General features: G+C 54.4%; 11 protein-coding genes across 11 annotated transcripts; 5 read left to right on the top strand and 6 right to left on the bottom strand.

Annotated features, from left to right (window-relative positions):
* Window positions 1-74: 74 nt before the first annotated feature.
* On the bottom strand, window positions 75-1,451 carry PG986_007298 (mitochondrial 37S ribosomal protein mS35; the record flags this gene model as incomplete). Its single annotated transcript, XM_066843520.1, has 3 exons — window positions 75-356; window positions 435-721; window positions 806-1,451. 3 exons carry the CDS (start codon window positions 1,449-1,451, stop codon window positions 75-77), a joined length of 1,215 nt encoding a protein of 404 aa, XP_066699632.1.
* Window positions 1,452-1,845: 394 nt separating this feature from the next.
* On the top strand, window positions 1,846-3,623 carry PG986_007297 (glycosyltransferase family 1 protein; the record flags this gene model as incomplete). Its single annotated transcript, XM_066843519.1, has 5 exons — window positions 1,846-1,857; window positions 2,016-2,511; window positions 2,573-2,711; window positions 2,784-2,938; window positions 3,064-3,623. The coding sequence occupies 5 exons, from the start codon at window positions 1,846-1,848 to the stop codon at window positions 3,621-3,623; spliced, it is 1,362 nt and encodes a 453-aa protein (XP_066699631.1).
* Window positions 3,624-4,173: 550 nt separating this feature from the next.
* On the bottom strand, window positions 4,174-6,055 carry PG986_007296 (WD domain-containing protein; the record flags this gene model as incomplete). The annotated part of the gene is made up of 2 exons (XM_066843518.1): window positions 4,174-5,895; window positions 5,951-6,055. 2 exons carry the CDS (start codon window positions 6,053-6,055, stop codon window positions 4,174-4,176), a joined length of 1,827 nt encoding a protein of 608 aa, XP_066699630.1.
* Window positions 6,056-6,221: 166 nt separating this feature from the next.
* Window positions 6,222-8,626, bottom strand: PG986_007295 (uncharacterized protein; the record flags this gene model as incomplete). Its single annotated transcript, XM_066843517.1, has 7 exons — window positions 6,222-6,648; window positions 6,748-7,006; window positions 7,065-7,313; window positions 7,360-7,479; window positions 7,538-8,083; window positions 8,142-8,356; window positions 8,415-8,626. The coding sequence occupies 7 exons, from the start codon at window positions 8,624-8,626 to the stop codon at window positions 6,222-6,224; spliced, it is 2,028 nt and encodes a 675-aa protein (XP_066699629.1).
* Window positions 8,627-11,990: 3,364 nt separating this feature from the next.
* Window positions 11,991-13,219, top strand: PG986_007294 (mannan endo-1-4-beta-mannosidase; the record flags this gene model as incomplete). Its single annotated transcript, XM_066843516.1, has 2 exons — window positions 11,991-12,960; window positions 13,017-13,219. The coding sequence occupies 2 exons, from the start codon at window positions 11,991-11,993 to the stop codon at window positions 13,217-13,219; spliced, it is 1,173 nt and encodes a 390-aa protein (XP_066699628.1).
* A 464-nt stretch (window positions 13,220-13,683) lies between these two features.
* PG986_007293 (uncharacterized protein) lies at window positions 13,684-14,235 on the bottom strand (the record flags this gene model as incomplete). Its single annotated transcript, XM_066843515.1, has 1 exon — window positions 13,684-14,235. The coding sequence occupies one exon, from the start codon at window positions 14,233-14,235 to the stop codon at window positions 13,684-13,686; it is 552 nt and encodes a 183-aa protein (XP_066699627.1).
* A 1,181-nt stretch (window positions 14,236-15,416) lies between these two features.
* PG986_007292 (uncharacterized protein) lies at window positions 15,417-15,787 on the top strand (the record flags this gene model as incomplete). Its single annotated transcript, XM_066843514.1, has 3 exons — window positions 15,417-15,435; window positions 15,499-15,647; window positions 15,722-15,787. The coding sequence occupies 3 exons, from the start codon at window positions 15,417-15,419 to the stop codon at window positions 15,785-15,787; spliced, it is 234 nt and encodes a 77-aa protein (XP_066699626.1).
* Window positions 15,788-15,949: 162 nt separating this feature from the next.
* On the bottom strand, window positions 15,950-16,898 carry PG986_007291 (uncharacterized protein; the record flags this gene model as incomplete). Its single annotated transcript, XM_066843513.1, has 3 exons — window positions 15,950-16,059; window positions 16,113-16,496; window positions 16,553-16,898. 3 exons carry the CDS (start codon window positions 16,896-16,898, stop codon window positions 15,950-15,952), a joined length of 840 nt encoding a protein of 279 aa, XP_066699625.1.
* Window positions 16,899-17,628: 730 nt separating this feature from the next.
* Window positions 17,629-19,309, top strand: PG986_007290 (uncharacterized protein; the record flags this gene model as incomplete). Its single annotated transcript, XM_066843512.1, has 3 exons — window positions 17,629-18,231; window positions 18,300-18,975; window positions 19,038-19,309. 3 exons carry the CDS (start codon window positions 17,629-17,631, stop codon window positions 19,307-19,309), a joined length of 1,551 nt encoding a protein of 516 aa, XP_066699624.1.
* A 414-nt stretch (window positions 19,310-19,723) lies between these two features.
* On the bottom strand, window positions 19,724-20,374 carry PG986_007289 (uncharacterized protein; the record flags this gene model as incomplete). Its single annotated transcript, XM_066843511.1, has 1 exon — window positions 19,724-20,374. One exon carries the CDS (start codon window positions 20,372-20,374, stop codon window positions 19,724-19,726), a length of 651 nt encoding a protein of 216 aa, XP_066699623.1.
* A 1,547-nt stretch (window positions 20,375-21,921) lies between these two features.
* PG986_007288 (uncharacterized protein) lies at window positions 21,922-26,483 on the top strand (the record flags this gene model as incomplete). The annotated part of the gene is given in 10 exon segments (XM_066843510.1): window positions 21,922-21,951; window positions 22,007-22,190; window positions 22,243-22,901; window positions 22,973-24,403; window positions 24,468-24,495; window positions 24,556-24,733; window positions 24,784-25,026; window positions 25,087-25,800; window positions 25,878-25,912; window positions 25,924-26,483. 10 exon segments carry the CDS (start codon window positions 21,922-21,924, stop codon window positions 26,481-26,483), a joined length of 4,062 nt encoding a protein of 1,353 aa, XP_066699622.1.
* Window positions 26,484-26,664: the final 181 nt, after the last annotated feature.

Raw genomic sequence — 26,664 nt, 5'->3', positions numbered from 1 at the left:
CTTCTATCAAGGCCTCTTGCCTCCCCTTTATTTTTTTATTTGTAATTCGGAGCAAGCATGTAATGAGCATTTATTTACCGCGATGCTCGCGGCGATTTCTTGACGTTTAGGCGCTCGGGTATCTGCAGGTTTGCCATGGCGGGCTCGGCGAAGAACCTGTCGACCCGCTCGTTGCCGTCGACCAGCTGACCGCCCTGCTCCTTGGCCTGGTCGAGCAGCAGCGACTTCTGTCTCACGTCCTCCAGCTTCTGCATGCGCTCCTCCGTCAGGCGCCACTCCTTGGGAAACTTCGGCCGCACCTTGATCTGGTGATGCCTGGTATCCAAAGGGATATCCTCGAACATGTCGGTCTTGTCCTATAGTTATTCGCAATTGAAATTAGTAAACTGTACCCTTCCGTCCGGAAAGAATGTGAAAACCCATGTTTTTCTTACCTTGGCTTGGGCGACGAGCTTTTCCACGAGATCACCGAGATACCTCTTGTTCTGGGCCTGGTGGTCAAACTGCTCGCAGCTCATCTTGGCGATGTCGGTTTCCGGGTTCCAGCGCGCGCCCAAGAGCTTCTTCAGCTTCAGCTGTTGGGACTCGTTTAGGGGCAGATCACGCGGCGAGAACTCGACCACCACCTTGCTGGCCGCTGGGTGCTCCTCGCCCATGTAGGTGGTATACCGGAACCGCAGGCACTGCTCGGCGGTAGGAGGCTCAAATTTCCGTGTAAGCTCTGTGGAAATGAAAACCAAAGTCAGCTAGAAGCCCAAGTGGCAAAAGAGTCTCGAGGAGGGTTTGCGAATAGGGTAGCACTGACTGGAGAGCAAAGGCATCTGCCATGCCGCAACACGCGCATATTCTCTGTACTCGCGGAACTCCTCGAGCTTTCCGTGGGCCATGCTCATAATGTCGTCGTCGGCCGGCTCCTCGTCATCGATGTCCTCCACCAGCATATCTGGGTCCTCCTCATCCTCTCCCCAGAAGGTCTCCTTCTTCATCTTCTTGGGCACGGCGGTGGCCTCGGATATGGCAGCATCCAGCTGATCGATCTCCATTTCCAGGTCGTCGAAGAGGGCCTTTTGCTCGGCTGTGAAGTCGGACTGGTCCTCATACGTCTGGAGCAGGCGCGCTTCGGCGGCCCGCTGGGACTTGGAGGGCGAGGGCTTCAGCGGGTTGTGTTTCGCCATCAGCCCTTGGAGCTCGTTGGGCACGACATCGTTCTTCAGCGACTTCCGGAGCTCGGCGTTGTCGGCGGCAGGTCCGTTCGGCTGCACGGCCGTCTTTTCTACCGGGCTGTCTTCCGACGGGCTCCTGTCCTTGGTCTCGTCGGCGCGCCGGGCTGGGGTGGTCGAGAGAGTCCGTCTGGCGTAGATGGATCGTGGAGGCGCAATGCTCCGAGTGACAGTGGGCTGTCTGCTGCAGGAGCGCAGACCGGCCCGCAACGACCGTACCGCAAAGGCCATGGCTGTCAATTGGCTCTTGCAAACGAAGCTCTCCTTATCAATGGTGGGATTCGGTCATTCGTTCAGCGCTCCATGATTAAATTTCCACGGTTGTCAGGGTATTTCCGGCCCGGCACTGTTACGGCTCGTTCCTACCGAAAGATGGGTGGATCCCGATTTGGGCATTGTGACCAATGGGCGGCTTTGGCTGCACTGCTTTTCGAGAAAATATCTAATTGGCTGGACTTGAGCCTAGCATATTATGTAATCATATATTTACCCAGGTGCCTGAGGACCGAGGCGTGGGGCACCACTACCGCCACGGCTACGCTGCCAGAATCGATTTGAAAACGCCACAATTTCTCCTCACCACCGCCACATCTCCCCACTCAGCATCGACACCGCCACCAGCACAATGGCGCATAATGTAAGTTCCACCGACCCATATTACGCACGGATCTATGGCTTTCCATCCGATGCACGGATCTCCATGGTTCCCCATTTATACGCCCACCGTGCAGATACCCATCACTTCAGGCTCACTTAGGTATTTCATGTGTACTGACCACAACAATCATCTTTTAGAACGAATCTCCCGAAGGCGACTGGGTTTTGGTCATGCCAGAAGAGAACAAAGAATCTTCCTCCAGAGCATCGAACTTCTTCGCTGACGCCATCGCTGACCCGGGCCACGAACTTGGCCCATACATCAAGCCCAGCACACATTGGGACAGTCCCTCCTACAACCACAGCAACATCGTGACGATGGCGCCCGCCAACGAGGACCAGATCCCCGGCAAGACTTGCCTGGTGACCGTTGGAGCCACGGCCAGCTTCCGCCGCCTGATTGAAGAGGTGGTCTCGCCCAAGGTCGTCGCCGCCCTTGCAGAACAGGGTTACGACTCAATGGTTGTCCAATGCGGACCTGACTTCGAGCACTTTGAGGCCATCCGACCCAGCGACCCCGCTGTCATCATGTCTGGCTTCTCCATCGAGAGAAACATCACGGACTACATCCGAGAGTGCACTCCTTCCGACGGACCGCGCAAGCGTCACATGGGCCTTGTTATCACTCATGCAGGTAAGTTACCACGAACAAGCACTTCTTTCACCCTGCTTGATCTCTGACTCACTCTTCTTAGGAGCCGGCAGTCTCATGGATGCTCTCAGAATCAACACCAGAGTGATTGCTGTCCCCAATGCGGACCTCATGGGCAATCATCAGATTGAGCTGGCTGAAGAATTTGAGAACCTTGGTTGGCTCATCCACAGCCAACTCGGGTATGCTTTTTTTCTTCTTCTTTTTTTCCCCCTCCTCAAACTGTGGTCCCTTGCTTACTCTACCATCCACAGCAAACTCCATGAGGCCATCAAGCAGTCGGCTGATTTCATTCCTTCTGGTGCCTACGGTGCCTACCCTCCCAAGCCCCCTAGTGGAAGTGAGAATCGTGGTCTGGAACAGATCACACAAGATGTTGTTAACGGAACCTGGCATGGCAGCAGTGGCAGTAAGTACATATCATATACTGTAGCTAAGAGTCATGCTAACTGGTCCGTGTAGAAACCAAGGATTAGAAGTCTGAGGATGCGGCTGAAGCCACTTCGTCCCCCGCTCCTGGAACGACTTTCACAGGCACATTGTCAGAGTACCTGCGCGGCCCCCTCCGCTACGTCTGGGACGTCTTAAGTGCCCACGAAGTTGGCCCCGGCTATGACAACGAGCCTCGAGAAGGCCCTGCTGGCGACTCCGATCAAGAGTCTGATGAAGATGCCGGCTCCGGTGCGGAGATTGCCGATTCGCCCAAGCCCAAGCTCAAGCGAGTTCTCTTCGACAATGGTGACGGAACCAGCACGGCCACATACGTGCCTGTCCCTGAGAACGAGTCTCCGGGTTTCTTTGGCCGTCTGTTCGGTAGAAACAACGGTGATGATGCTGGAGCCAGAACTAACCAAGCCGACGCTGGAGCCCAAACCGACGCTGGAGCTCACCAAGCCGACAGTGAAGCTCATCAGGACAACGGCCCAGTTGACGAGTATGAGCAGCGCAGACAGGACGTCTTTGATTCGCTGTTCGGCAACCTCGACAACGACGATGGCTACCAGGAGACCGATCCTGAAGTCTTGCGACGTACTCGCGCATGGGAGGAAGTCGACGACAGATTCGACTCCCTGTACCGTCTGTACATTGGTTAACGCTTTCTACGAAGGTTGCTTGTCATCTTGACGCTGGCTGAGGCAACACCGTATGGCACAATGTACCTACGAGGAGCTCTTGGCTGCAGAAGCAAAGAGAGGAAAGGAAATCTTGGTCTTGCTCAGATTTGCTCCGATCTCTTGGACAGCTTGGCAGTCCTAGAAGAATTTCGGAGAATGTTGTTGTCTGGCATGAACTATAAAGTTCCAAGGACTTGGGAATAGCCCATCGCATGTCCTTTTCACAGATAGCTACACAATAATGCAACGAGATGAGACCCAGGTGCCCATGCAATTGAAACTTGGCTCCCGGTTGCGTCAGAATACTGGATGATTTATCGTTTTCTCATGTGTGCGATGTGTTTGCAACAGTTCAAGATGGAAGGGCTTAAGTTTTATAAAATCTCATATGCGCATGCTCTTCGTGAGTCTCATGGATTCATCTACTACATCTTGTAAACCGCAGAAAGCTCTGCATATTTTCTACAGAATCCCAATGCGTTTCGTAGCGTTTTACTACTTAACCAAACCGCTGTCCGTTGATGATGTTTCATTGCAGGCCGTTGACACCCCAGATCTTGATGGCGGCATCACCGCCTGTACTAGCAACCTTCTTGTCGCCGTCGACCCAGCACACGCCGTTGACGCCGTCCTTGTGCGCGTTCAGCGACTTGACCCGGCTTCCCGGCTTCGCCATGCTCCAGACGTAGACGTTGGTGTCCAAGGCGCCGCTGGCCGCGTGCGTGCCCTCCTCGTTCCACGCTATGCTGGTAACACGCGCGGTGTGGGCGGACCAGCGGTCCGTGGCGATGGACAAGTCCGCCGTCTTGTAGGCGTAGATCTTGCCGGAGCTGTTACCAGCCGCCACGTGCGAGCCGTCCTTGGAGAAGGCCAGAGCCGAGATCTGGGCCGTGCTGTTCTTGGCCTCGCCGGCGAGCGTCAATTTATTGCTGCCGTCGACCTTGTAGAGCCTCACGGCGTTGGAATCGGTGCCAACCGCGACCTGCGAGCCGTGTGCGGCGATCGAAGTGGGCTGGGCATCGCTGATAGGGAAGGAGGCGACGTGGGAATCCTTGACGTATATTTCGACACTGCTAGGAGTCGCGACGTAGACACGGCCCCCTGCAGTGGCCACGCCCTTGGGCTGAGCAGAGATCTTGAGGGAGTCACCCGCGAATGTGTTTGCGGATTCGTCAATGATACGGAGGGTGTCGTCCCAGCCTACACTGTATGCACGACCAGAGCTGGAGGTGAAGTGTGTGACTTGGTTGGTATGGCTCTGGCCGTCAACAGTAGCGCCAACCCCTGACGAAACGTCCCATTTGCAGACCCGGCCTTCGAAGCTGCCGGTCCAGAGCGTTAGACCTTTGCCCTCGTTATCTGTACCCATAGCAGTAATGCTTTTGTTATGCCCCTGCACCACTTTGGTAGGCGTCGAGTTGCCATCCAGCCAGTAGTTCAGGTTTCCGTCCAGACTCAAGCTAATGATCAGCCCGTCGCTTCTCGGCGTCCAGACGACGCCGACTTGCTGATCGTTCACGCTCACACCGTCGCCACCGAGCCGCCATGACTGCGTGCACTTGCCAGCCTCGACGTCCCAGACCTTGACCGTCTGGTCGGCGCTGGCGGTCACCAGGCGTTTCGAGTCCGGGGCCCAGCTGACGGCGAAGACGCTGCCGGTGTGCTCGCCCTCGCCGAAGCTGCGGGTGGGCTCGCCCGTCTTGCCGTCGTAGAGCTGGATCTTCTTGTCGGCGCCTACGGTGACCAAGGTGTTGCCGTCGGGCGAGAAAGCAGTGCCGAAGACGAAGCCCTTGTGAACGTTGCTGTGCTTGGAGTTGAACTTGAAGGGGGCGCCGTGCAGGAAGCAGACGGCCATGTCGTCGCTGGCGGTGGCGGCGCGCAGGGGCCGCATGGGGCGGATGGCGACGCTGTTGACGACCTTGGAGTGGCCCGTGATCTCGCCGACGCTGTTGCCGCTGTCGGCGGTGATGCAGTGGCCGAAGCGCTCGCGGCCGTCGCCGACGGCGATGATGCGCTGGGAGTCGCCGTCCCAGGCGATGTCGTTGATGCGCCCGCTAATAATGGGGTATTCGCCCTTGGTGTTGACGGCCTCGACGGCATCCCAGACGCGCACCATGCCCGAGGCATCACCCGAGGCCACGTAGAAGCCCGAGGGCGAGAAGCGGGCTACGGTGGTTGCGGCGGTGTGTCCGACATATTGTTTGCTTTGGGAAGGATCGTCGATGGAGCGAAGGAATACGGATTTGCCAGCCTAAACAGTCACATGTCAGTTCGGGTTGTAGTTTGATTCGAGTTCCTTGGCTTACAGCATAAGCTATCCTCTCGCCCTTGGGGTCGCACGAGAGCTGGGTGGGTTGGCCGCGAGCGGTGGCAGGCGATGCGGCCAGGATCTTCTCGACGGTAAGAGACATGCCGGCGTGCTCTTGGTAACAGGAACGCTCTGCTGGGAAGAATGGGAGGAGAAAGTGCGCGGGGCGACAAGAACGAAAGGCGTATGCAAGCAGCTAGCTGTACGAGAAAAAGAAAAGGGGCAGATGCCAAAAGACGGTAGGTAGCTTGCTTATATGCTCTCCTTGTTTACTTGATGCCTGGCGGGTTGGCTGGGCCTGGTTGGCTGGGCCTGGAGTCAGTCAGGGTGGAGGGCGGTGGGTGGAGGGGCAGTGAGGGAGGGGCAGTTCGCGAGCTAGAGCTAGAGCTAGAGCTAGAGCACCATAAACTAGCATCGCTGGCAATTCGACATTGAAACTGGATCACCTCCTCACTCTCCATTCCATCACCGGCCGCCATCTGCCTTGTTTTGCGGCCATCATCCTCTTCGGTGTCGCCATGTGCTGTTGACGAAGCCTGGGTCCCGATATTTCTCAATGATGGCCCGAAGACATCTTGCTTGCGAGCAATTGGGGGGGGAGCACGTACAACTTCAGAATCCACGAACTCGATTGGGGTACTATCAGACTTATCTACCTCGAAGTTGCCCGCGTAAACAGCAGCAATATCATCACCACTGGAACCACCAATGGCTTCATCAATAGTGCTCTTCTCATGTCAATCACCAACTCGCCCTGAATCAGATCGAACCATAAAACCGCATCAAGCAATCTACCAAGTAGCAGCCGCTCCAGATGACTGCCAGTCACCACCAAAGCTGGCGTCGTTGCTGTCGGCTGCACCACCAAAGCCAGTGCCAGCAGCACCACCACCAAAGCCGGTGTCAGTAGAACCCTGGTCACCAAAGCCGCCGCCGGCATCACCAGAGCCGAAGCCACTGGGGTCCATGGAGGAATTCGGATCAACAGTAGGGTTGCTGCATCGAGACTTAAAGTGACCCATCTCGCCGCAGTTGGAACACTTGACACGGCTCACTATGGACAGGGTCAGTGTTGTATCCAGCTTAAACTTGGTGGAACAAGCCAAACTTACTATCGCGGGGCTTGGGGCAGCCTCGAGACTCGTGGCCAAACTCGTCACAGTTACGGCACTGTACCTTGGCCATGTTCTTTGGCTCAGGGCATTCGCGGGAGGTATGACCCTCGCCATCGCAGTTGCGGCACATGATCTTCTTCGGCTCCGGGCAATCTCGAGCACGATGGCCTTCTTGGCCACAGTTGTGACAGCCGCCGCCGCCACCACCACCACCACCCTGAGGGCAGTCTCGGGAGAAGTGACCCACTGGCATATGTTAGCTTTAGTTGGGCAAGATATGCATTGGACTTACTCTCGCCACATTTGCGGCATTCGACGTTGTCCAGATTGGGCGGCTCAGTGCAGTCAGCGACCTTGTGGCCAGGCTGACCGCAGTTCTTGCAGGCGAACTTGTCGACCCTGGGAGTGGGGCCTGCAGTTGGTCAGTATTGTATTGTATCGTGGACAACGTAGGTTGACACAAAACTTACAGTCTCGGACTCGGTGTCCCTCCTCGTTGCAGTTGAAGCAGATGATCTTCACTCTCTCCTTTTCGGTCTGCTCCTCAGGGCAGTTCTTGGCCATGTGACCGTACTTCTCACAGTTGTTGCACTTGGACAAGCCACGGTTGACCGGCTCACCTGCCTCAGCCAGGCGGGCCATGTTCTCCTCGGCGTCCTTGGGCCAGAGAGCTGCCTCACGAGGTCGAGCAGCACGAGCATCGAAGCGGTACGTGACTTGGTACTTCTTATCCAAATTGCCCTGGAGATCCATGTTGGTCAATGAGCCGAGCATGGCGGGCTTCTCGATGGCAATGATGTACACTCCAATGTCTTGGTTGCGGAATGCGGTCTCCAAGTCCATGTAGGTGATCTCAGGAGTAGACTTGACGTAGCATTGGACGCCCTCCTTGACGTCATCCAGGTCACGGATCTTTGCGCCCTCGACAATCATCTCCCAGGCATCCTCGGGAGCGACGTCCTTGACATCATCGCGGTCGATAGCACGAGCGTTCTTGCAGTCCACAGCCCCATGGCCTATAACAAAACAAAAGATTAGATGAGACCGGAATCGATGTAAAGCAATGAGACCCACCTTCCTGCTTGCAGTTGTTGCAAAGCATCGGGCCACGATCAGGGCAGTCGGCAGCTCTGTGTCCCTGCTGGCCACAGCTGCGGCATTCGCCCGTGAACTCTCGAGGCTCCTGGGGAGGGCAAGTGGGATCAGGGCACTGGGAGATGTAGTGACCCTCTTCGTTGCAATGACGGCAACGAATCACACGAGGCTCGGGGCAATCGGCCTTGTTGTGGCTTGGAGAGGTCAGCCAGGAAGTTCCACGATTGAGACTACCATCGTCGAGATACTTACCCTTCCTTACCACAGTTGTAGCAAGCTCCTCCGCCACCAGCATTGCCTCCATCAGTAGTACCAAAACCTTGGTCGCCTCCATCAAAGCCATTGGTCTGGCCATCGCCATATTGGCCGTCACCAAAGTAGCTGACTCCACCGGACTGGCCACCACCAAACTGGTCAGCGCCGAACTGGTCAGCAACAGTACTGGAAGCGTTCCAATCAGCCATCTTGATGATCCTTGATGACTAAAAGCAGTGAAGGATTTTATCAGTATCAAGCATGCGAATAGGGGCGAGTAAGGAAGGCGTAGACGAGATCAACACTGGGTCAAGCCCTGGTAGTAGGATGGTTGATGTGAGATGAAGGTGGGCCGGGGCTGCAAGAGAAGATGTGAATTCCAGGTGTGCGGAGATGGTGAGGAATTGCCGGTAGTCAAGGCAATATTGTCCTTGGGTCAAGTGATGGAATGTAGTCAGGTCGGAGGAAAACTGAAGGCCGAGGACAAAGGATGAGATAGTGCTCAAGCAGAACCGAAAGTTGATTCTGAATTGCCCGAGTACAATGCAGTGAGTGGTATGGCACAAGACCATGGAAGGTTGGAAGGCCAACAAAAGAAATGGTAGTGTTTTGCTCCAGATCTTACCTACCCTGATTTGGATTGGGAGGTGAAGGCTCACTGAAATGAGTAGATGGTGAGGAAGCGTGTAAAAGTTGGAAGATGGGAGGAAAGTGGAAAGGAAATGCCGACATGCAGGGCCAAACAAAGCTGCATGGAATAATAAATATATCTTACCGTGACGATGCGTATGATGTTGGGTGAGTTGTGTACGTGTGTGTTTGCTCAAGGTGAAAGACCTCGAAGTAAAATTGCAGTTGGGCCTGGAGAGGTCAGAAGGAAAGACCACCAGACAGCACAGGTTGTGATGAGAGGATGAGAGGATGAGAGGAGGAGAGATGGGAAGAAAGGCCCGCCTCCGTATTCCAATGTGAGAGGTAGATGGGGAAAAGATCGAGAGGGTGCCTGAGGTTGAGTGGCAGAAACAAACAAGTAAACACTGCACGTATAAGCGGGCCCACGATAGTGACCCGAGGAAGGAAGGAAGGAAGGAAGGAAGGCTGGCAACCACCAAAGAGAGGTGAATGAAAGGTAGGTATTGGCTGGAAGTTGGGAAGGCGCCTTGGGGGAGCTGCGTTGCCTACTTACCTTTGGTAGTGCACCTAGGTAAGTACGTATCTAGGTAGATACATTGATCAAATCTTAAGGTCCCTATCGTCGGTTTGCTACCCTCGGCGATTGAGGGGAGTCCCCCACGTAGGTAAGCGTTAGGTATTTGATGAAAGTATAAGGCAGACAGATGGATGCAAGTATGGTTCTGAACACTCAGATGGTTGAGTGAACTGAGAGTGGTTCTCGCTGGACCGCACGCAGCGTACATTACCTAGGTGAAGTTGGTATGCAAGTATGCACACATGGATCCCATGAGATACCTGGAGAGCCACCTCTTTTGCCAAAGGTTCTCTTGCTCAGTGTGAAGATGTGGATCGTATTGCAGGCGGACGAGAACAAGGGCAATGCTTCAATCCCAGTGCGTTGGTGAATATTAGTAGATGAGATCGAAACTATCGGGCCAGCGCTTCTCCTATCTACAGACATATGCGTCAGTAACATACAAGTAGACATAGCGACAGGCTTTATGTGCGGGCTGAAGAGCATAGGCCCCTTTTTGCTGGACCATAACGTGAAGTGATATGCCTGCTTTCCTCGGCCAACAAGAATTTATTTGGTTTGCTCCAACATCTGGATACCAACGCGCCAGTGAAAGCACACGAACCGCAAGAAGAAAGATTGCTTCGAAGATGCATGGCAAGCATACATTATATTAGGGCAGCAGTCGTGCTATCTTGGTGATGATATTCGGGGTTGACCTGGCCGTTGCTGTTACAGCCATGTATGTCAGTCAGGCTTGGAGTCGATCCTCACGAGCTACCTACTGCATATGAGCCTTTATGGAATACTGCTCATATGTTGATATGTAGCTCCTTTTCTGCCAGTCTCAACTTAACCTGAGAGCCACCTGGTAATCCAACGTGGCAACCCGATAATACCTAGCCAACAGCCCCATTCAACCCTAGGTTATTTGTACGCTGCCTGCCGTCGAAGAAAGGAAAGGTTACAAAGCCTGCGGATCGAACAAATGATCTGCTGTTTGTATCGCTGATGGAAGTGCAATTCATTCACGATGGGCACATTTGGGCTTTCTGCGTTGAAATGCACTAATAACCGCTTTGGAATTTATCACACCAATTTGTCGTGGAACGAGTTCAGTGTTTTAGTTAGGTCCGAATGGGAAATGCTCATGTTTGCTGCAATTGCAGGTCCTCGAATTGATTCGATGGCCAAGTATCTGTTCGTTTGCAGACTCTATATGACGAAACGTGCCTCTACAAAGTCCAAATTGTAACCGCGCCCCTTTGTCACATCCTGAACATTGACGACATCCAATCAGGCAACCCAACTATGAATAATCTTGCAGTTTTGGGCAAGGAAATCTACATTGGGAATTTGGTTCTTACGCGGATATTGTTCGAGATCCTTATACCACCCACAGCTCAGTAAGACATTCAGTTTGCTGGGTTCATGGTCAATATCGTAGGTTGAATTTGTGGGATGGATGGGGTATTGCTGTTGTGGGATTGACGTTGACGTTGGCGCATCTTCTTCTGGTATTATGCTGGTTGACTTGGCAGTCTGGTACAATACGGGTCGCAGGGCTTGGTACGTTGCTGATCTATGTTCTGTTCAATATACCGAGCCCCAAATAGCACGGGCGTGGTGAAGCTACTTGTTTGCATATTCAACGTCGAAAAAGAGTACCGGATAGGGAGTTCGGGGTACGACGCGCCGTCTTGGACGATTTCCCGAATGGGACATCGCCGGGGCCGCTTATTCGGTGGCTCCTTAGCATGCATACCTCCTCGTACGTGTTTGTAGTTGGAGGGTTGCCATCAACATACGGCTCTGGCTGCATCACTGCGTTGCTTGAGAAGAACCGTAGACCTAGAATCCTTACAGGCGAGATCATGGTACCTTGGCCAGGTCAAGATAAACCCTCGTTCCCACAGAGTCAACATGAGATATGCGATGCGTTGCTTAATGCATGAATGATCTATCCCCACCTCATCTGAAGTTGTACGACGATATGTGTGGAGTGCAGGCTACCCCTGTCTAGTGCCTGGGACCAACTGCAAGTCTGCAACCCCTTCGCCATTTCACCAAAAGATGAGATGCCCGATCGAGTCATGGGATCCCATCGGATGGCTGCCGGACGGAACTTATTGACGACCTTCCTCTAGTAGGGGCCGCAGGAGGACCTTGAGCCGCGGTCATTTCGGAAGTAATGCCGCCTTTAAATGTGGGAGTGATACCATCCCCCAACGAACTTCACATGCCTTGATAATAGCGATATTCCGAGGGGGCATCCTCCACATAAGTATGACCCTGTCGCACGCACCCAGGTCCTGCTTCCTCGTCCTTGTGGCTTTTGCATGAGTCGCTTCTAGGCCACAGCACCGCTCAGCGCAACCGACATCATGAAGTATCTCTCCGCGGCATTGCTTTCTCTTTCCGGAGTCGTGTCCGCCGCGACAACCACGTTAGCTGCGCCGAGCACCACGCTGCAGACCAGCGTGGCATCTCGGGCCGCTGCGCCCACCAACAAGATCAACGTGTCTGCCAGCGCCAACTTCGCGTCCACCAGCGGCACCAAGTTCAACGTGGATGGCGAGACCAAGTACCTCGCCGGCACCAACAGCTACTGGGTCTCGTTCCTGAACAACAACGACGATGTGGAAAAGGCGCTCGACACGCTAGTGAACTCGGGCCTGAAGATCCTGCGCATCTGGGGCTTCAACGACGTGACCAGCCAACCGGGGTCAGGCAACGTCTACTTCCAGCACCTCTCGGCGGGCGGCTCGACCATCAACACGGGCGCCAACGGCCTGCAGCGGCTGGACTACGTCGTGGCCGCGGCTGAGATCCGGGGCCTCAAGCTCATTATCAATTTTGTCAACAACTGGGACGACTACGGCGGCATCAGCGCCTACGTCAAGGCCTTTGGCGGCTCCAAGACAAGCTGGTACACCAATACGGCCGCCCAGGCCCAGTACCGCAAGTACGTCCAGGCCGTGGTCTCGCGCTACGCCAACTCGCCCGCCATCTTCGCCTGGGAGCTGGCCAACGAGCCGCGCTGCAACGGCTGCAGCACCGACGTCATCTACAACTGGGCCGCCAGCACGTCCGCCTACGTCAAGAGTCTCGACCCCAACCACATGGTCACCTTGGGAGACGAAGGCATGGGCTTGCCGGGCGATGGCAGTTACCCTTATCAGTATGGCGAAGGCACTGATTTTGTCAAGAACCTCGGGATCAAGACGTTGGATTTCGGCACCTTCCATATGTACCCAGACCACTGGGGCACCCACTATAACTGGGGTAATGGATGGATCGAAGCCCATGGCAAGGCCTGCGTCGCAGCTGGAAAGCCATGCATGTTGGAAGAATGTAAGTTTCCATCTGCCCCTTTTTATTACCGAGATGAAGTCGACTAAATGTTGCAGATGGCACGACAACGAACCACTGCCAGAATGAAGGACCGTGGCAGAAGACGGCTTTGGCGACTTCGGGAATGGCAAGCGACCTCTTCTGGCAGCTAGGTGTGCAGCTTAGCAACGGCCCAACCCACGATGATGGCTTCACGGTTTATGATGGAACTTCAGACTGGACTTGTTTGGTCACCAACCACGTGGCTGCTATCAAATGAAACTGAACATAGTACAATAATGACTAGGGTTCGTCTTTGACTTTATAGGCATTATCAAGTTCACATTCGATCGCTATGCAAACAACCTCCGCGCTCCTCATACTCCTATACAGCAAGCTTACTGTATATTCGGACTTTGAAGACAGTTTACTACAACCCAAAAAGGGTGGCTGGAATTGAATGTGAAGGCGCTGCTGTTAGCTAAGGCAGTAGAAAGCGATACCGTGGCGATTTGTGTTTGATCTTTGACGTCAATGAGCTCTCAGAGTTTTTGTATATGTTTTGTATTCATGACTCTCGGCTTAAATGCATAGAAGCAAAGCTGACTGGTAGTAGAGCAGCTATAAATATCTCATTTGAAGGTAGTCATGTTATCGTATTTGCTAGGGTATCTTAACGTTCTTGCTGTTGTTGTTCTTGTTGGCACCAAAAAAAATCGTACATACATCGCAAGGAAACCGCCCTCAACGCGATGGTAAAATCGCAGGAGGTGGTGCTGAGGGAATGGTGGAATTATTCGAGGAGCCGTCATATGCTGGTGGACTGGACGTTTGGGCATCCACGGGCCCCCTTGGCTCAGGCGCGGCTTGGGCTCCTGTTGTTGATGGTGCCACGGATGCGGTTGGTGCTCCCATCTCGATGTGGTCTCCCTGTTGCGGGCTCTTGGAATAGGCTGGTGGCGCTTCGCCCAGCTCGTTTAAACCTTCCTCTCGGCTGGCGACGCCGAGCCCGAACCTTCTACGCCCCACGCCGCGAGGAGCATCCCCAGCACCGGCCCATTGCCAACGAGAGGCGCCTGCCGGGCGCCTGTATCTGCTCGACCCCATCGATTCCAGGTCTCGGTCGGGTGGGTTTGTGCCGAACGCTCGCAGCATCTTGTTCCTCCTACGGTATCGCATGCAGGTCATCAGGACGGCGGCGATGGCCAGCACGACGATAGGGACCATGACCCAGGTGAATGGGTGAGCGCTGTTGCCTCCGAATCCATCGTAATCCGAATCCTCATCTGAAGACATTTTGTCCGACTGCCCCTGGGTTTGCGGAGTCCGGTGCAAGTGTAAGTGACAATGGGTTGCACAGTTGAGGATGGGAACAAGTTCCAGAATGGAGAAATTACGACAGTTGGCAGCAAAAGTTGAAGGCGACTGTCAAACTAACCCAAGGTCAGCTTGTTAGTGCTGGGATCCGGACGGTCTAGACCGTGATTGAAGTCCTAACTTACGAACAAGCAGTGCTTCTCGCCGTGATCAGGGAGGGAGGTGGGTTGGTAACTGAATGTCTTTTGTAGGGCGTTCGCGAGACCAGCTCTTGACTTCAATCGCGTGCGACCACTCTCCTCGAATTGCCGGGCGCACAAGCTGGTGATGGGTCAAGGGCACACCAATGCTGAGAAGTCCAACACGGATCGGCGCAGGTGAAGAAAACAGGCGAGGGAAATGACGAGGGTATTAGACGATGGGAAGAGGTGGACAATCCGTCCGAAGTAGATGTGACGTGTGCGTAATTCGCAATATGGCCGAACGCGTACTGCCACAGCAACTGCTACTTATTTGGCGACCGACCAGCGACATGAGAGAACCCTACAGGCAGGCAATAACTAGGTCTTGGTGGTACAGGTAGGTTGGAAACGCAACTGGTTATTGAATGTAATAATCGTACCAGCGGTAGTAAGTAAGGTAAGTATATAACATGTAGATGGGTAAAGCAGGTAATCTCAGACTGGCCGAATTCAATTGAACAGACATTTTAGAAGCGAGAACGCCCATCCTGCGCCGAGGAAGCCGAGCCTGCCATCGCGCAAGTCACCTTCGTCATTTTCCTATCAGGAAGGGTGTCAGGAAATCCAGTTTGTTGGAACTTGAGTGGAAGGCCTGCCAGCCTGCGGGAGAGCGGCAGCTTCGCAAACCGGCATCCTCCCCACCAAACTGGCACCTTGGCTAGCTGCTTGGGGAGTGCACAGGTGGGTCTCGGCCTGTGACTGGGAGGCTGTAGGTTCCATTCTTTTCCGCCCATCCAGCATTCGTCGTCACCTGAATCCCATCCCATGCAAGACACAGACACATGAAAACGAAGGCACCTGACAACAGGCATACGATCGTACGCAGTGCACAGCCCGGGCTACAGTACAATAGCCCGATCCTTTTAGGTACACCTCCGGCAGCGCACGCAGTCAGCCAGAAGGTTCATTTCATTCGCCATGGTTCGAGCAGTTAGAGGTAGGTCAGGAGGATGCTTAAACTCCGCGCTCCGTCCAGTGACCACAGCTTAATCCCGTCCAGGTGTGCTCGTCGAGTGCGACCCGGCCATCAAGTCCATCATCGTCAACATCAACAGCGAGAACAATGAGTACATTATCGAGGACTTAGATGACTCGCATCTGGTAGTGCAGGAGAACAAGGTGCAACAACTCAAGTGTCTGCTCGACCAGGTCCGTCTTATGCGCCTCGCATCTGCTCTTTCTTCTTCTTCTCTCTATTTACCCGGCTGGCTAACATTACACAGCGTTTGAAGGATACGATTATGGAGCCCGAGAGGGACTCCGACTCGGATCGCGATGTCAAGGACTAGAGAATGAGATCACGATGTATTTATTGATTGATTCCCGGATGGGATGGACGGCGTACTCGGTGCAACGGTTAAACGGCATTGGTGAAACTACCCAGGTCTCGATGTCCTTTCTAATGTGTATGCTTCTCTTCATCCCCCCCCCAAGGCTTTTCTCCGTACCTTTTACAGTTTTGCAAATCGCGGCTTGGTCTTGTTCATCCCGGATAGCAGGGCAGATTTCACGTCTTCGGTTTGAAGCATCGCCGAGTTCCAGATGGCCGTGTAGCGCAGGCCTATCATAAATGTCAGCACTGATTCAGGGATGATGGCGGGTTTCGATCCTTACTGTCAGCGACGGAATGGTCTCTTGCGTGGTTAATCAGCTCCTTGGTGCCCTGGACAGCAACCGGGCTCTTCGAGGCGACCAGCGAAGCCCAACTGACGGCCGCCGCAATGGATTCCGCCTTGCTGCCATATACGTGACTGACAAACCCCGCGGCGAGGGCCTCGTCGGCGCCAAATATCCGCGCGGATAGGGAAATGTCTTTGACCCAGGATATGTTGGATACCACTTTGGGTAGTCTGCTCAGAGTCCCAATGTCTGCAGCTATCCCGATATCGACTTCCTTGACCGCCAGCTTAGTGTCTTTGGAGCATATGCGTACATCGGCGCAGCAGGACATGTCAATGGCCAGGCCGAAGGAGATGCCATGTAGGACGCAGATCACGGCTAACGGCAACAGATTAGCTACGGCATCGATGCTTGCAAAAACCCGTGACACATACGTTTCTCGCATTTCTCTATACGAGTGATGCACTCTTGGAATTCATCGATGTGGTGCCTCATGGATGTCGCCGCTCTGGCCCCATCGCCCTGAATACCGGATAGCGCTCCGCCCTGGCTAGCGGCCTGCACATCTAACCCGGAGGTGAAGGCCCGGTCGCCAGCGCCGGAGAAAACAACCGCTCGAACATCGGGGTCGTGCGACAGCCTATCGAATACTTTGGCGAGCTCGAGCCACATGTCCTCGATGAAGGCATTCAGCTTCTGTGGCCGGTTGATTTCCACATGGGCCACGTATTCGCTGGGAGAGGACACGTTAAAGTGTTTGAAATGAGAATAGGCCTGCATCGTGCTTGTGACCGAACGAAGTATACCAATATGTGAGTTTCAGTGATTAGAGATGGTGATATATTCCTATGATTATGGTCGGAATCTTGGGGTATGTCTGCTTTCTATGTCTGACACACCGGCTCGGTTGCAGTGGCTACGGATGGCTATTCAATGGATGGACCGAGGCAGAGCAGGGGGTCCTGTAGTGTTCAATGTTCCTTTTCATACAGAGTACGGAGTACATCAAGATAGTGGTATATCCTGTACAAAAGGTCCATCTGCCAAGCACGAACAGTTCGAGCTGTCGACGAATCGCCATCGCACTGGGCGACTTATAACCGATGCGAAACCATGAGAATAGGGATATCAGAGGGCAGTAATTGCGTAACAGAAGCACCAAATTTTGCATGTGTGTAGCACTACACGCCCGGCAGTTGCTACATACAAACTCAAGTTGCACATGATGGGTAGGTAGAATGTACATATTGAACTGAATTGATCAGCCACAGCACACTAGCCACTGTCTGGGGTCATACTTTATCGTGCAGTAAGATCCACTTCTTATCGCCGCGCTAGCAGGTTCCTGGTTTGGAAGATGGGTCGTTAGCAAAAAATCGGCAAATACTGACCCAATTGACCGACGGCCCAGTAAAAAAATATTGAAGGGTCGAGATCCAAGAACTTCTTGTTGTCGCACGCTTCACAGTTCAAACAGCACGGCAATCCCAAGGCCGCAATTGACGATACCATGGCTGCTGAAGTCGCTCCTCTCCCGCAGCTGAAGCTGCCCTCTGGGCCGCTGCCTTTTACTGCCGAGCAGAGATACTGGAAGACTTTCAAGAACCAGCTGAACATTCCCTCGCCCACGCAATACCCTGTCACCCATATCACGTCCCCTTCCACGAACCTGAGCAATGCGTCCTCCTCGAATTGTGACTTGTTCGCCGTCACAACAGGCACCCGAGTGCAGCTGTATTCTATCCGAACGAGGAAGCTGGTCAAGACGATCACGAGGTTCGGTGACATTGCCCGGAGCGGAGATGTGCGACGCGATGGCAGGATCATGGTTGCTGGTGATGACCAGGGAAAGATACAAGTCTTCGATGTGAACTCGCGTGCCATCCTGAAGACATGGACCCAGCATAAGCAGCCCGTCTGGACGACAAAGTTCTCCCCGGCCGACTTGACAAGCCTTATGAGCACGAGCGATGACAAAACTGTTCGACTCTGGGATCTCCCTAGCCAAGACAGCACAACTTCGTTTGTGGGCCATACCGATTACGTGCGCAGTGGTGCCTTCATGCCCGGAACAATGTCCAACATGATTGTGACTGGTAGTTATGATACAACTGTAAGTGAAGGGGATGTTGGTGCTGGGGGCGTCGTCAATCTACAGTGTTCGCTAATTCAAGCCTGCAGGTCAAACTCTGGGACCCCCGTGCGCCGCGTGCTGCAGTCATGACCTTCAAGCATGCATCGCCCATCGAGGATGTCCTCCCTCTCAAGACCGGGACTACGGTTCTGGCCGCCTGCGAAAACCAAATCTCGGTGCTTGATTTGGTTGCTGCCAAGCCCCTTCAGATGATCTCGAACCACCAGAAGACGGTTACTTCCCTCTCGCTGGCTTCGGGCGGTAGTCGTGTTGTTTCTGGTGGTCTCGACGGACATGTTAAGGTCTTTGAGACCACCGGTTGGAATGTTGTCGCCGGCGCAAAATACCCCTCGCCCATCTTGGCCGTGCGTGTCATCACATCAGGGGCCAACAATGACGACCGTCATCTTGCTGTGGGCATGCAGAATGGCCAGCTCTCGATCAAAACACGACTTACTGGCCCCGAGGCCGCAAAGACCAAGGAACGCGAGGCAGAGATGACAGCCCTGCTTGCAGGAAACATTGCGCAACACGACAAGGTCAAGGCGAAGAGGAAGCGCATTGGCGCGGCCCAGGGTCGCTTGGATCTTCTAGGCGAAGGTGGCGATGTCGTGATCGCTGGCAACCCCGCGACGAAAAGCCGATCAACCAAGGAGACAGCTTGGCAAAAGATCTCCGACGAGGCCATTTTGTCTCAGCGCTCGACCGTGTCCTCGATACCAGGTCAAAACATTACGCGCCCCTTTCTGTACTCACTCTTCTTGTGGCTTTACGGCATCGCTCAGCGCTGCGTGAGGCCCTCGAGGGGCGGGATGAAGAGAGCGTCATGCCTATCCTGGATTGGGTTCAGAAGCACATTGTTGACCCCCGCTACACGAGTGTCTGCACTGATGTGGCAACACACCTCCTGGACTTGTATGGCGAGTACGCTGGCGAAAGCAAGGAGTTGGGCGAGGGGTTTAAGACTCTATGCCGCAGAGTGAGCAAGGAAACCGGGACCGTGCAGCTGACCACCGAGGTCCAAGGTATGCTGGAGATAGTGCTCGCGGGCGTATAAGGGGTGTAGGAGATGGATGGATGAAGGTGTCGGGCTCCCGTTTTTTTTTTTCTGCATAGCGTCAGGCGTTTAGGTCTAGGAAAAGGATACTCAGAGTTTGCTGGATGTATGTAGCTGCGGCTGATCTAGATGTGTAAAAACAGCACTGATGTCTGCCTTCTTCAAGCTAATGCGGCCGTTTATCAAACTATACCACCCAGTTCCTCTTCCTGGCTTCCACTTGCCGATGCAAATGAGTTTGCAATGAATGCGACAGTCCCATCCACTCGATAGTCAATAATAATCCATACCCATAACCCGGATGAAAGGAAGTCCTTGCCCCTTTCCCGGTCGATGAAATCATACAACCGGTATTGCAACCAACTTTTAGACCTGACTTCCCCGGCCACAAATGTCCTTTCCATATGCGGTAGGCTAGGCTTTCTCCATACATATCTTGAAGCGATCAAATGCTTGTCTTGCATAGGCACGAGCATGGTTCTCCGTCTCGGTGGTGGGTACCCCCTTTTCCTCCTTGCGGCCCAGCTCCAGCAACGCCTCGCGGATTTTCCTGAAGGCACCCGTGAATATGTACTCTTGCCAGAACAGCATCTTGCCGTTTCTCAACACGCGATCCAGCTCCCGGTTCAGTGTATCGCCTTGACGGATGAGTACGGAGGACGGAGGCAGAGGCGGACGGGTATTGCCGTTCCTCGAGTGCGGTGGTGGTGGTGGTGGTGGTGGCGGCGGCGGCGGCGGTCCCTTCCTGGTTTGGTGCCGGCTTCGTTGCGTCGTCTTCTTCTTCTTCTTCTTGGGTTGGTTGACGACAGGTTTGAAATCCTCATTTCCATGCGCGTCGTTGCCGCTGGAAGGCTGCTTTGGGCGAGTACTTCTGCTGGCAGGCTTCGAGAGTGGTACATATTGACAGCCGACGGTATGCGCATTGCCAGTGGGTTGCCATGGTGGATTTTGCGAGGCGTCGCGACAATGGACCATGCCAAGAGGCATATCCCGTGATGTTTTGGGGAGCTCGGCTACGGCCAACCCGGGCCCTTGGCACTTGGGTGCTTTTGGGAAGCTCGGCATTGCTGGGAGATGGTCGAGGCGCGCTGCAAGTATACTTGGACTTCGGGTCTGGTCAGGATCAAGATACGTGATGCTACTCAAGACAGGCCATTCAATACTTCCAACACTGGGTCTACGAAGTTTGGTTAGGGAAGCTGATGTATGTTTGCGGAGGTAGAGCGTTGTCCTTTAGCAATCAAGGCGTCCAGACCACTCGCCTTTTGTGCTGGTATCATACTGTAGCCATCTTGGTCACAGGGAAGGAGCGTTGTCTTGGGTTCCGTCAAACAAGCAAGGCAGCCACGAAGGAGGTCTTTGTTGCAGGATGCGACGAGTTAAACAGGCACGCCTTTCATTTTGGAATCATGGACCGCCTTCCAGCGTAATTGTTTCATGTTATTCGTATTCCAGCACTTCAGTAAAAGCTATCTACTGTTAGCCTGGGGATTATCCGTCGCTATAAGAGGAGCCGGCCCAGTTACTCCTTTGCTATGCTGTACTACTCAGTACAGCATCAAATTGAAGGCACGTATGGTACACAACCATTAAAAATAAGGATCGGGGGAAACTGACAGTGGCTGTGCACCCCAGAATCCTCCAATGCAGGCGTGATGATCATGAACGCAACTGTCGCGCAAGTGCCAGGCGTGCAGAAAACATAGGACGGCGCAGTTTGCCGGCGGAGCGCCACCCAACGGATTGATACGATGGTAGCATACGATCGGGTTGCCAGTGCAGACCAGTGCCGAAAAGCGGCAGGGATATGGATGCCCATCGGGTCTCCGTCCTCCCCCTCTCCCACTTGACAGCACCTCCGAAGCAACCCTGCACGCCAGACAGAACCTCCCAGACAGTGCGACTGCCATGCGATGCAATCGCATGTTTGCCTGCTCGTTAGGTCCGGCGAAGATAGCCGAGGCGATCGAGCACCGGGAGGGCGTATACAGAATACCCCCGCTGTCTCCACTAGAGATAGGAATGTGGATGGATGGTATAGACAGGGGGGGAGGAAGAGCCAACTATTGGAGAGGATCGTCTTGCATCTATCTGGTCAGGGCAAGACGGGGTAATCTGCCAAGCCCCGATCCAATCCCCATACCCGTCTCCGCCTACCTATCCACAAAGTCGAGCTCGAGTGTGCCGACAGCTATTTGACCATGTGGTGTGCGGAGGGGTTCCAGAACGGGATTCTCGGGATTGGGTCTCTGGGTTTTGAATGCGCCCCAGCCCGGCCTGAATCAGTCATCTCGAACCATCGGCCCCTATCTCCCGATGCTCTATCAGGCCGCTGGCCGCATCACTCCGTCGGGGGTGATAAGAGTCCATATCCGTTACTATCAACTCGACTGTCTGGTAGAGGCTGACATGCATGAGACATGCATGGGCTTCTGGGTGCACAAGCTTGGAGATGCAAGATCCTTAAAAGGACTCGCCCCCCTGATGAGATGATGCGAAACGTCGCTTTGTTGATGTACCCCAAGTTTGCGTAGTTACTACAAGTATCAACGCTTGGTACTAAATCGAGGAGTCGCCAAAACAGCACACTGGGTGAAAGGACAGTGGAGAGGATGGATTACAGGCTAGGAGTTGACGTCGGCGTAAGTGCACAAATGCCCCTGAGTTTGGACCGGTGCACCGCTGAAGAGTGTATAGGGAACGTTCACCGATGTCTGTGTGATTACACCAGAAGGACAGACCATTCGCGCCAAGACAGCTTCAACGCCACAGGACCAGAGTATCGGTGTCAAGGATGGCATCGAGAAGGTTCGAAAGATTCTCAAGGCCAAGTACAACTGGGAGAGCGAGTTCTCTTACATACACCACGGCAGTACTGTTGGTAGGGCATACCACGCCACTACACCCCTGATCATGGCTGACCTATGCAAAAGCCACAAACGCCATTCTCGAGTCAAAGGGGGTGAAAGCCGGGCTCATCGTGACAGCGGGATTCAAAGAGGTCCTCACAAACCGACGATCCCAGATCCCTGGAGGACTTGGCGGATGGATCAGCTTCGTGCCCCCAGAGCCGGTAGTTCCTCTTGAGCGAACCGTCCAGTGCACCGGCAGGATCTCGGCCACTGGCGAGGTCGCCATTCCTCTCGATGAGGCAGCTCTCCGTGAAGACCTGGCCGACCTGAAGCGCCAACAGCCTGAAGCCATCACCATCAGCCTACTCAACTCATACGTGAATGATGAGCACGAAAGGGCCGTGGTGAAGATCGTCCGTGAGGAGTTCGGACCCGAAATCGAGATCATCTGCTCCGCTGACGTATTGCCCGAGGCCGGCGAATACGAGCGGACGGTCACAGCCGCTGCCAACGCCGTCGTGAAGCCGATCGTGAAGAGATATATGGACGGTTTACAGAAACTACTGCTTCCTGACAGCAAGACCATCCGTATATTGAAGAGCGACGGCGCGCTGACTAGTCTTTCGCAAGCTGGCGAGCTCCCAGTGAATCTGCTGATGTCAGGTCCTGCTGGTGGTGTTCAGGGAGTTGTGGATGTAATCTCTAAACAAACACCCTACAGAAATCTCATTACCCTCGATGTAAGTGGCCTTGTCATGATGATCTATACAGAATTGACAAAGATCTGGTGCGAAGCTAACGATGGGGACAGATGGGTGGTACTTCAACCGATGTCGCGCTAATCGTCGATGGCAAGCCCGCCTTGCGAAGAGAGACTGTGGTAGACAAGCTGACCGTCAGGGCTCCCTCGGTTGATGTACGGACCGTAGGCGCCGGGGGTGGCTCCATCGCGCGGTTTACCGACCTCACCGCCAGCATGCGAGTTGGCCCCGAGAGCGCCGGGGCCAGCCCCGGACCGGCTTGCTACAAGAAAGGGGGGACAATGCCGACCGTGACAGATGCCAATCTGGCACTTGGCTATCTGCCCGACAAGTTGCTGGGCGGCGATTTCCAGCTGGATGTACAAGCAGCAGTGACGGCAGTTAAATCTGTTGCTGACCAGATGGGCATCTCGGTAGAGGAAACTGCCAGTGGCATCCTCGACCTCGTGAACGAGACCATGTACGGAGCGCTGCGTCAGGTCTCGGTCGAACAAGGCTACGATCCGAGAGATTTCGCGTTGGTCGCGTTCGGGGGCGCCGGGCCACTCCACGCCTGTGCCATTGGCAAGCTCCTAGGTTCGTGGCCAGTCATCGTGCCGCAAGCCCCGGGTGTCTTGTGTGCGCAAGGCGACGCAACCACCAAGCTGTCCGAGGCCAAGTCCGTCTCCTACATCAAGAAGTTATCCAGCGTCTCCCTGGACGAGCTCAAGTCGATTTTGCAGAACCTGGAGAAGCATTGCACAGATACCATGACCACAGCACTCGAGGGTTCCTCGGAAAAGAAGACCAGCGTCACCTACGATGCTGACATCCGATACCACGGCCAGGCCCTCGACATCACCGTTTCCTTCACCCCCGACGAGCTTGCCAAGGGTAAAGAAGAGCTCTTCAAGCTGCTGGCTAAGAAATTCAATGCAACACATGAGCTGCAGTTCGGCTTCTCCATGGAGGACCTGGAGTTTGAGCTGGTGCGATTGGGCGTCACTGCCACCGACGCTTCCTCGCCGGTAGAATTCGCCGCCATGTCTTCCGAGACCGATGGCCTGTCAAGCTCCGTGGCCGAGACCGCCGTGGTCAACAAGAAGACGATCATCGTGGAGGGAAGGCAGGTCGAGACCACCTTCTACGACCGAGCGCAGCTCAATACGGCGGGCCTGCGACTGGACGGGCCGTGTGTCGTTTCGGAGATGGACTCGAACACCTTGATCCTCCCTGGCTTCTACGGCGAGATTGACCAGATTGGCAATATCCTGGTCAGGCCGGTCGATGAGTCCACCCTCGCCAAGACCAAGGACTTCACCAAGGAGTCCGCGAGGGAGGAAGTAGCCAAATCGCCTCTAATCCCCACATTGGTCGGCTCTGCGCTACAGGCAGTTCGCATCGAGATGGATACTCTCGTCCTCCGATGTTCGATGTCGCCCGGCATCCGGGAGCAGCAAGACGAGTTCAACGTTGTTACTAATGAAAAGGGGCAAATGCTGGTGAGAATATTCAAGACTTGCGGTCGTGCTTATCTTTTCTGTGCGCTAATGCTCGTGATTGCAGGTTGGCCAGTTCGGGTCTTTCATCGGCCGTGAGTAGCCTACGAGGTCGTTCCGTTCTGTATGGGGCTTACTGACAATCGCTATTGCAGAATTCCTTCGTGGTTGGGAAAAGGTCGGCGGCACGATCAACGAAGGAGACATCTTCATCACCAACGATCCTTACTCGACCGAAGGGGCCATCAGCCATCTGAACGACGTGATCATTCTGCTACCCATATACCACAAGCACAAAATCGTTGGTTGGGCAGCAAACTTCGGCCATCTTTCGTACGTTCTGGTGACCCTTTTCCATGGGCACAGCTAACATAGTGTTCTAGTGATGTCGGTGGCAAGGTGCCCGGTAGCATGTGTGTTTCTTCATCGACAATCTTCGAGGACGGTGTTCAAATTCCCATCTGCAAACTTTATAAAGGAGGCGTCTACAACGCCGATATCATGGATATTCTATGCCGAAACTCACGAATGCCGGATTGGTACCGCTCTGACATAGCGGCCTTGGTCTCCTCCTGCAAAACGGCCGGCGCTCGCGTCTGTGAGTTGGTTGAGCGTTTTGGCCTTGAGTGAGTACTCGTACCTTTTGCCGACGAATATTGGATGGCGCATACTAACGAGGTGTACAGGATATACCAAGCTTCGTGCGAAGAGCTACTGAAGCGCAACCAGATGGCCGTGTCCAAGCTGATCGATACCCAGTTTGGCGACGAGGAAGCTGTTTTCACCGACTTCATCGACGATGGCGGCAATGGCGAGCTGGGACCCTTTGCTATTAAGTGCAAAACGACCAAGAAGGACAACAAGCTGAAGTTCGACTTTGATGGCACCAGTGCTCAGAGCAACACGGCCATCAACTTTTACGTCTCGCCGACCATGTTCAAGATGTTTGTGGGATACTACCTCCTTGCCGTCTTCGATTCCCATTGCGTGGTAAACGAAGGCCTGTACGACTTCATCGAGGTGGACTTCCCGGAGGGTTCTATCCTGCGCCCAGTTCGCCCAGCGGCCTTGAGCTGCCGGACGCATTTGCTTGGTCGCATCATGGATGTCATCCAGGCCCTGATGGGCCAACACAACAAGGCGTATCGCGCCGCTGCCGGCTTCAGCGACTCGCCGCACTTCTTCTACTCCGACTTCAAGCCGGATGGCAGCTATTTCCAACTGTACTCTATTGCATTCGGCGGGGTGCCTGCGCGTCCCCTTGGCGACGGCCCCGACATGCATTGTCTCTTCCCTTCCATCAAGTCCGTTCCCAACGAGAGCACCGAGCTTGCTTTCCCGCTCTTAATCGAAGCGAATGAGTCTCTTGCAGACAGTGGCGGCGCTGGTTTCTACCGAGGGTGAGCTTACCCCCCGCCCCCTTTTACCCTTCCATGCGTTGCCTGAGCGGCTTGCTGATCTCTCTTCGGCGCTTTAGTGGCAATGCTCATAGGACTCGATACCGATTCCTGAGTAGGGGCGAGTTTCGCTACACGACGATCGCTGGCTCACCTACCCCTGGGGCATCGATGGCGGCCAACCCGGCCAGCGTTCCAAGAAGGTCCTCTACCGGTACTTCCAGTCCGCGAACCCAGAAGCGGTGTACCTCCACAGCAAGTGCGACTACATCCGCGTCGACCCCGGCGACGTCCTCGAACACATCACCTGGGGCGGCGGCGGTCTGGGCGACCCCTTCACGCGACCGGCCGAGAAGGTCGCGCTCGAGGTCCACCAGAAGCTGGTCACGCACGAGGGGGCCAGGAAGAACTACGGCGTCGTCGTTGATCCGGTGACCTACGAGGTGCTGACGGCAGATACCGAGTCGCTCCGCGCCGAGCTCAAGGCGAAACACGTGGAATACCCCAGCATCTACAACCGTGGCGGGACGCTGGAGGAGCTGAGAGCCAGGTGTCTGGAAGAGACTGGCCTGCCTGCTCCGAAGGCGCAGTGGTCGGAAGAGCCGTATGGCCCCCACGCCAACCTTCCATATGTAAAGGAGTGGTTCAAGACCAGGAAAGCAGAGGGTGATTTCAAGGTCGAGTAGGTAGTACACTAGCGCACAATTTATAAGGGAGCCAACACCTCTCTGCTAGGAGATGACTATGTTCGTACGTGTCAGTGAAATTCTGAGTTGGTATGAGCAAATTAAAGCAAGTCGAAAAAAAGAAACGTATATACGAGCTACCCCTACTTGACGACCCCCTGATGTCCTCGAAGGTCAAATA

Source organism: Apiospora aurea (genome assembly GCF_038362705.1).
Source record: "Apiospora aurea strain CBS 24483 chromosome Unknown utg000005l_segment0_segment0, whole genome shotgun sequence".
NCBI lineage: Eukaryota > Fungi > Ascomycota > Sordariomycetes > Amphisphaeriales > Apiosporaceae > Apiospora > Apiospora aurea.
Note: the sequence above shows the minus strand (reverse complement) of the source record. Positions and strands in the feature narration are given on the sequence as shown.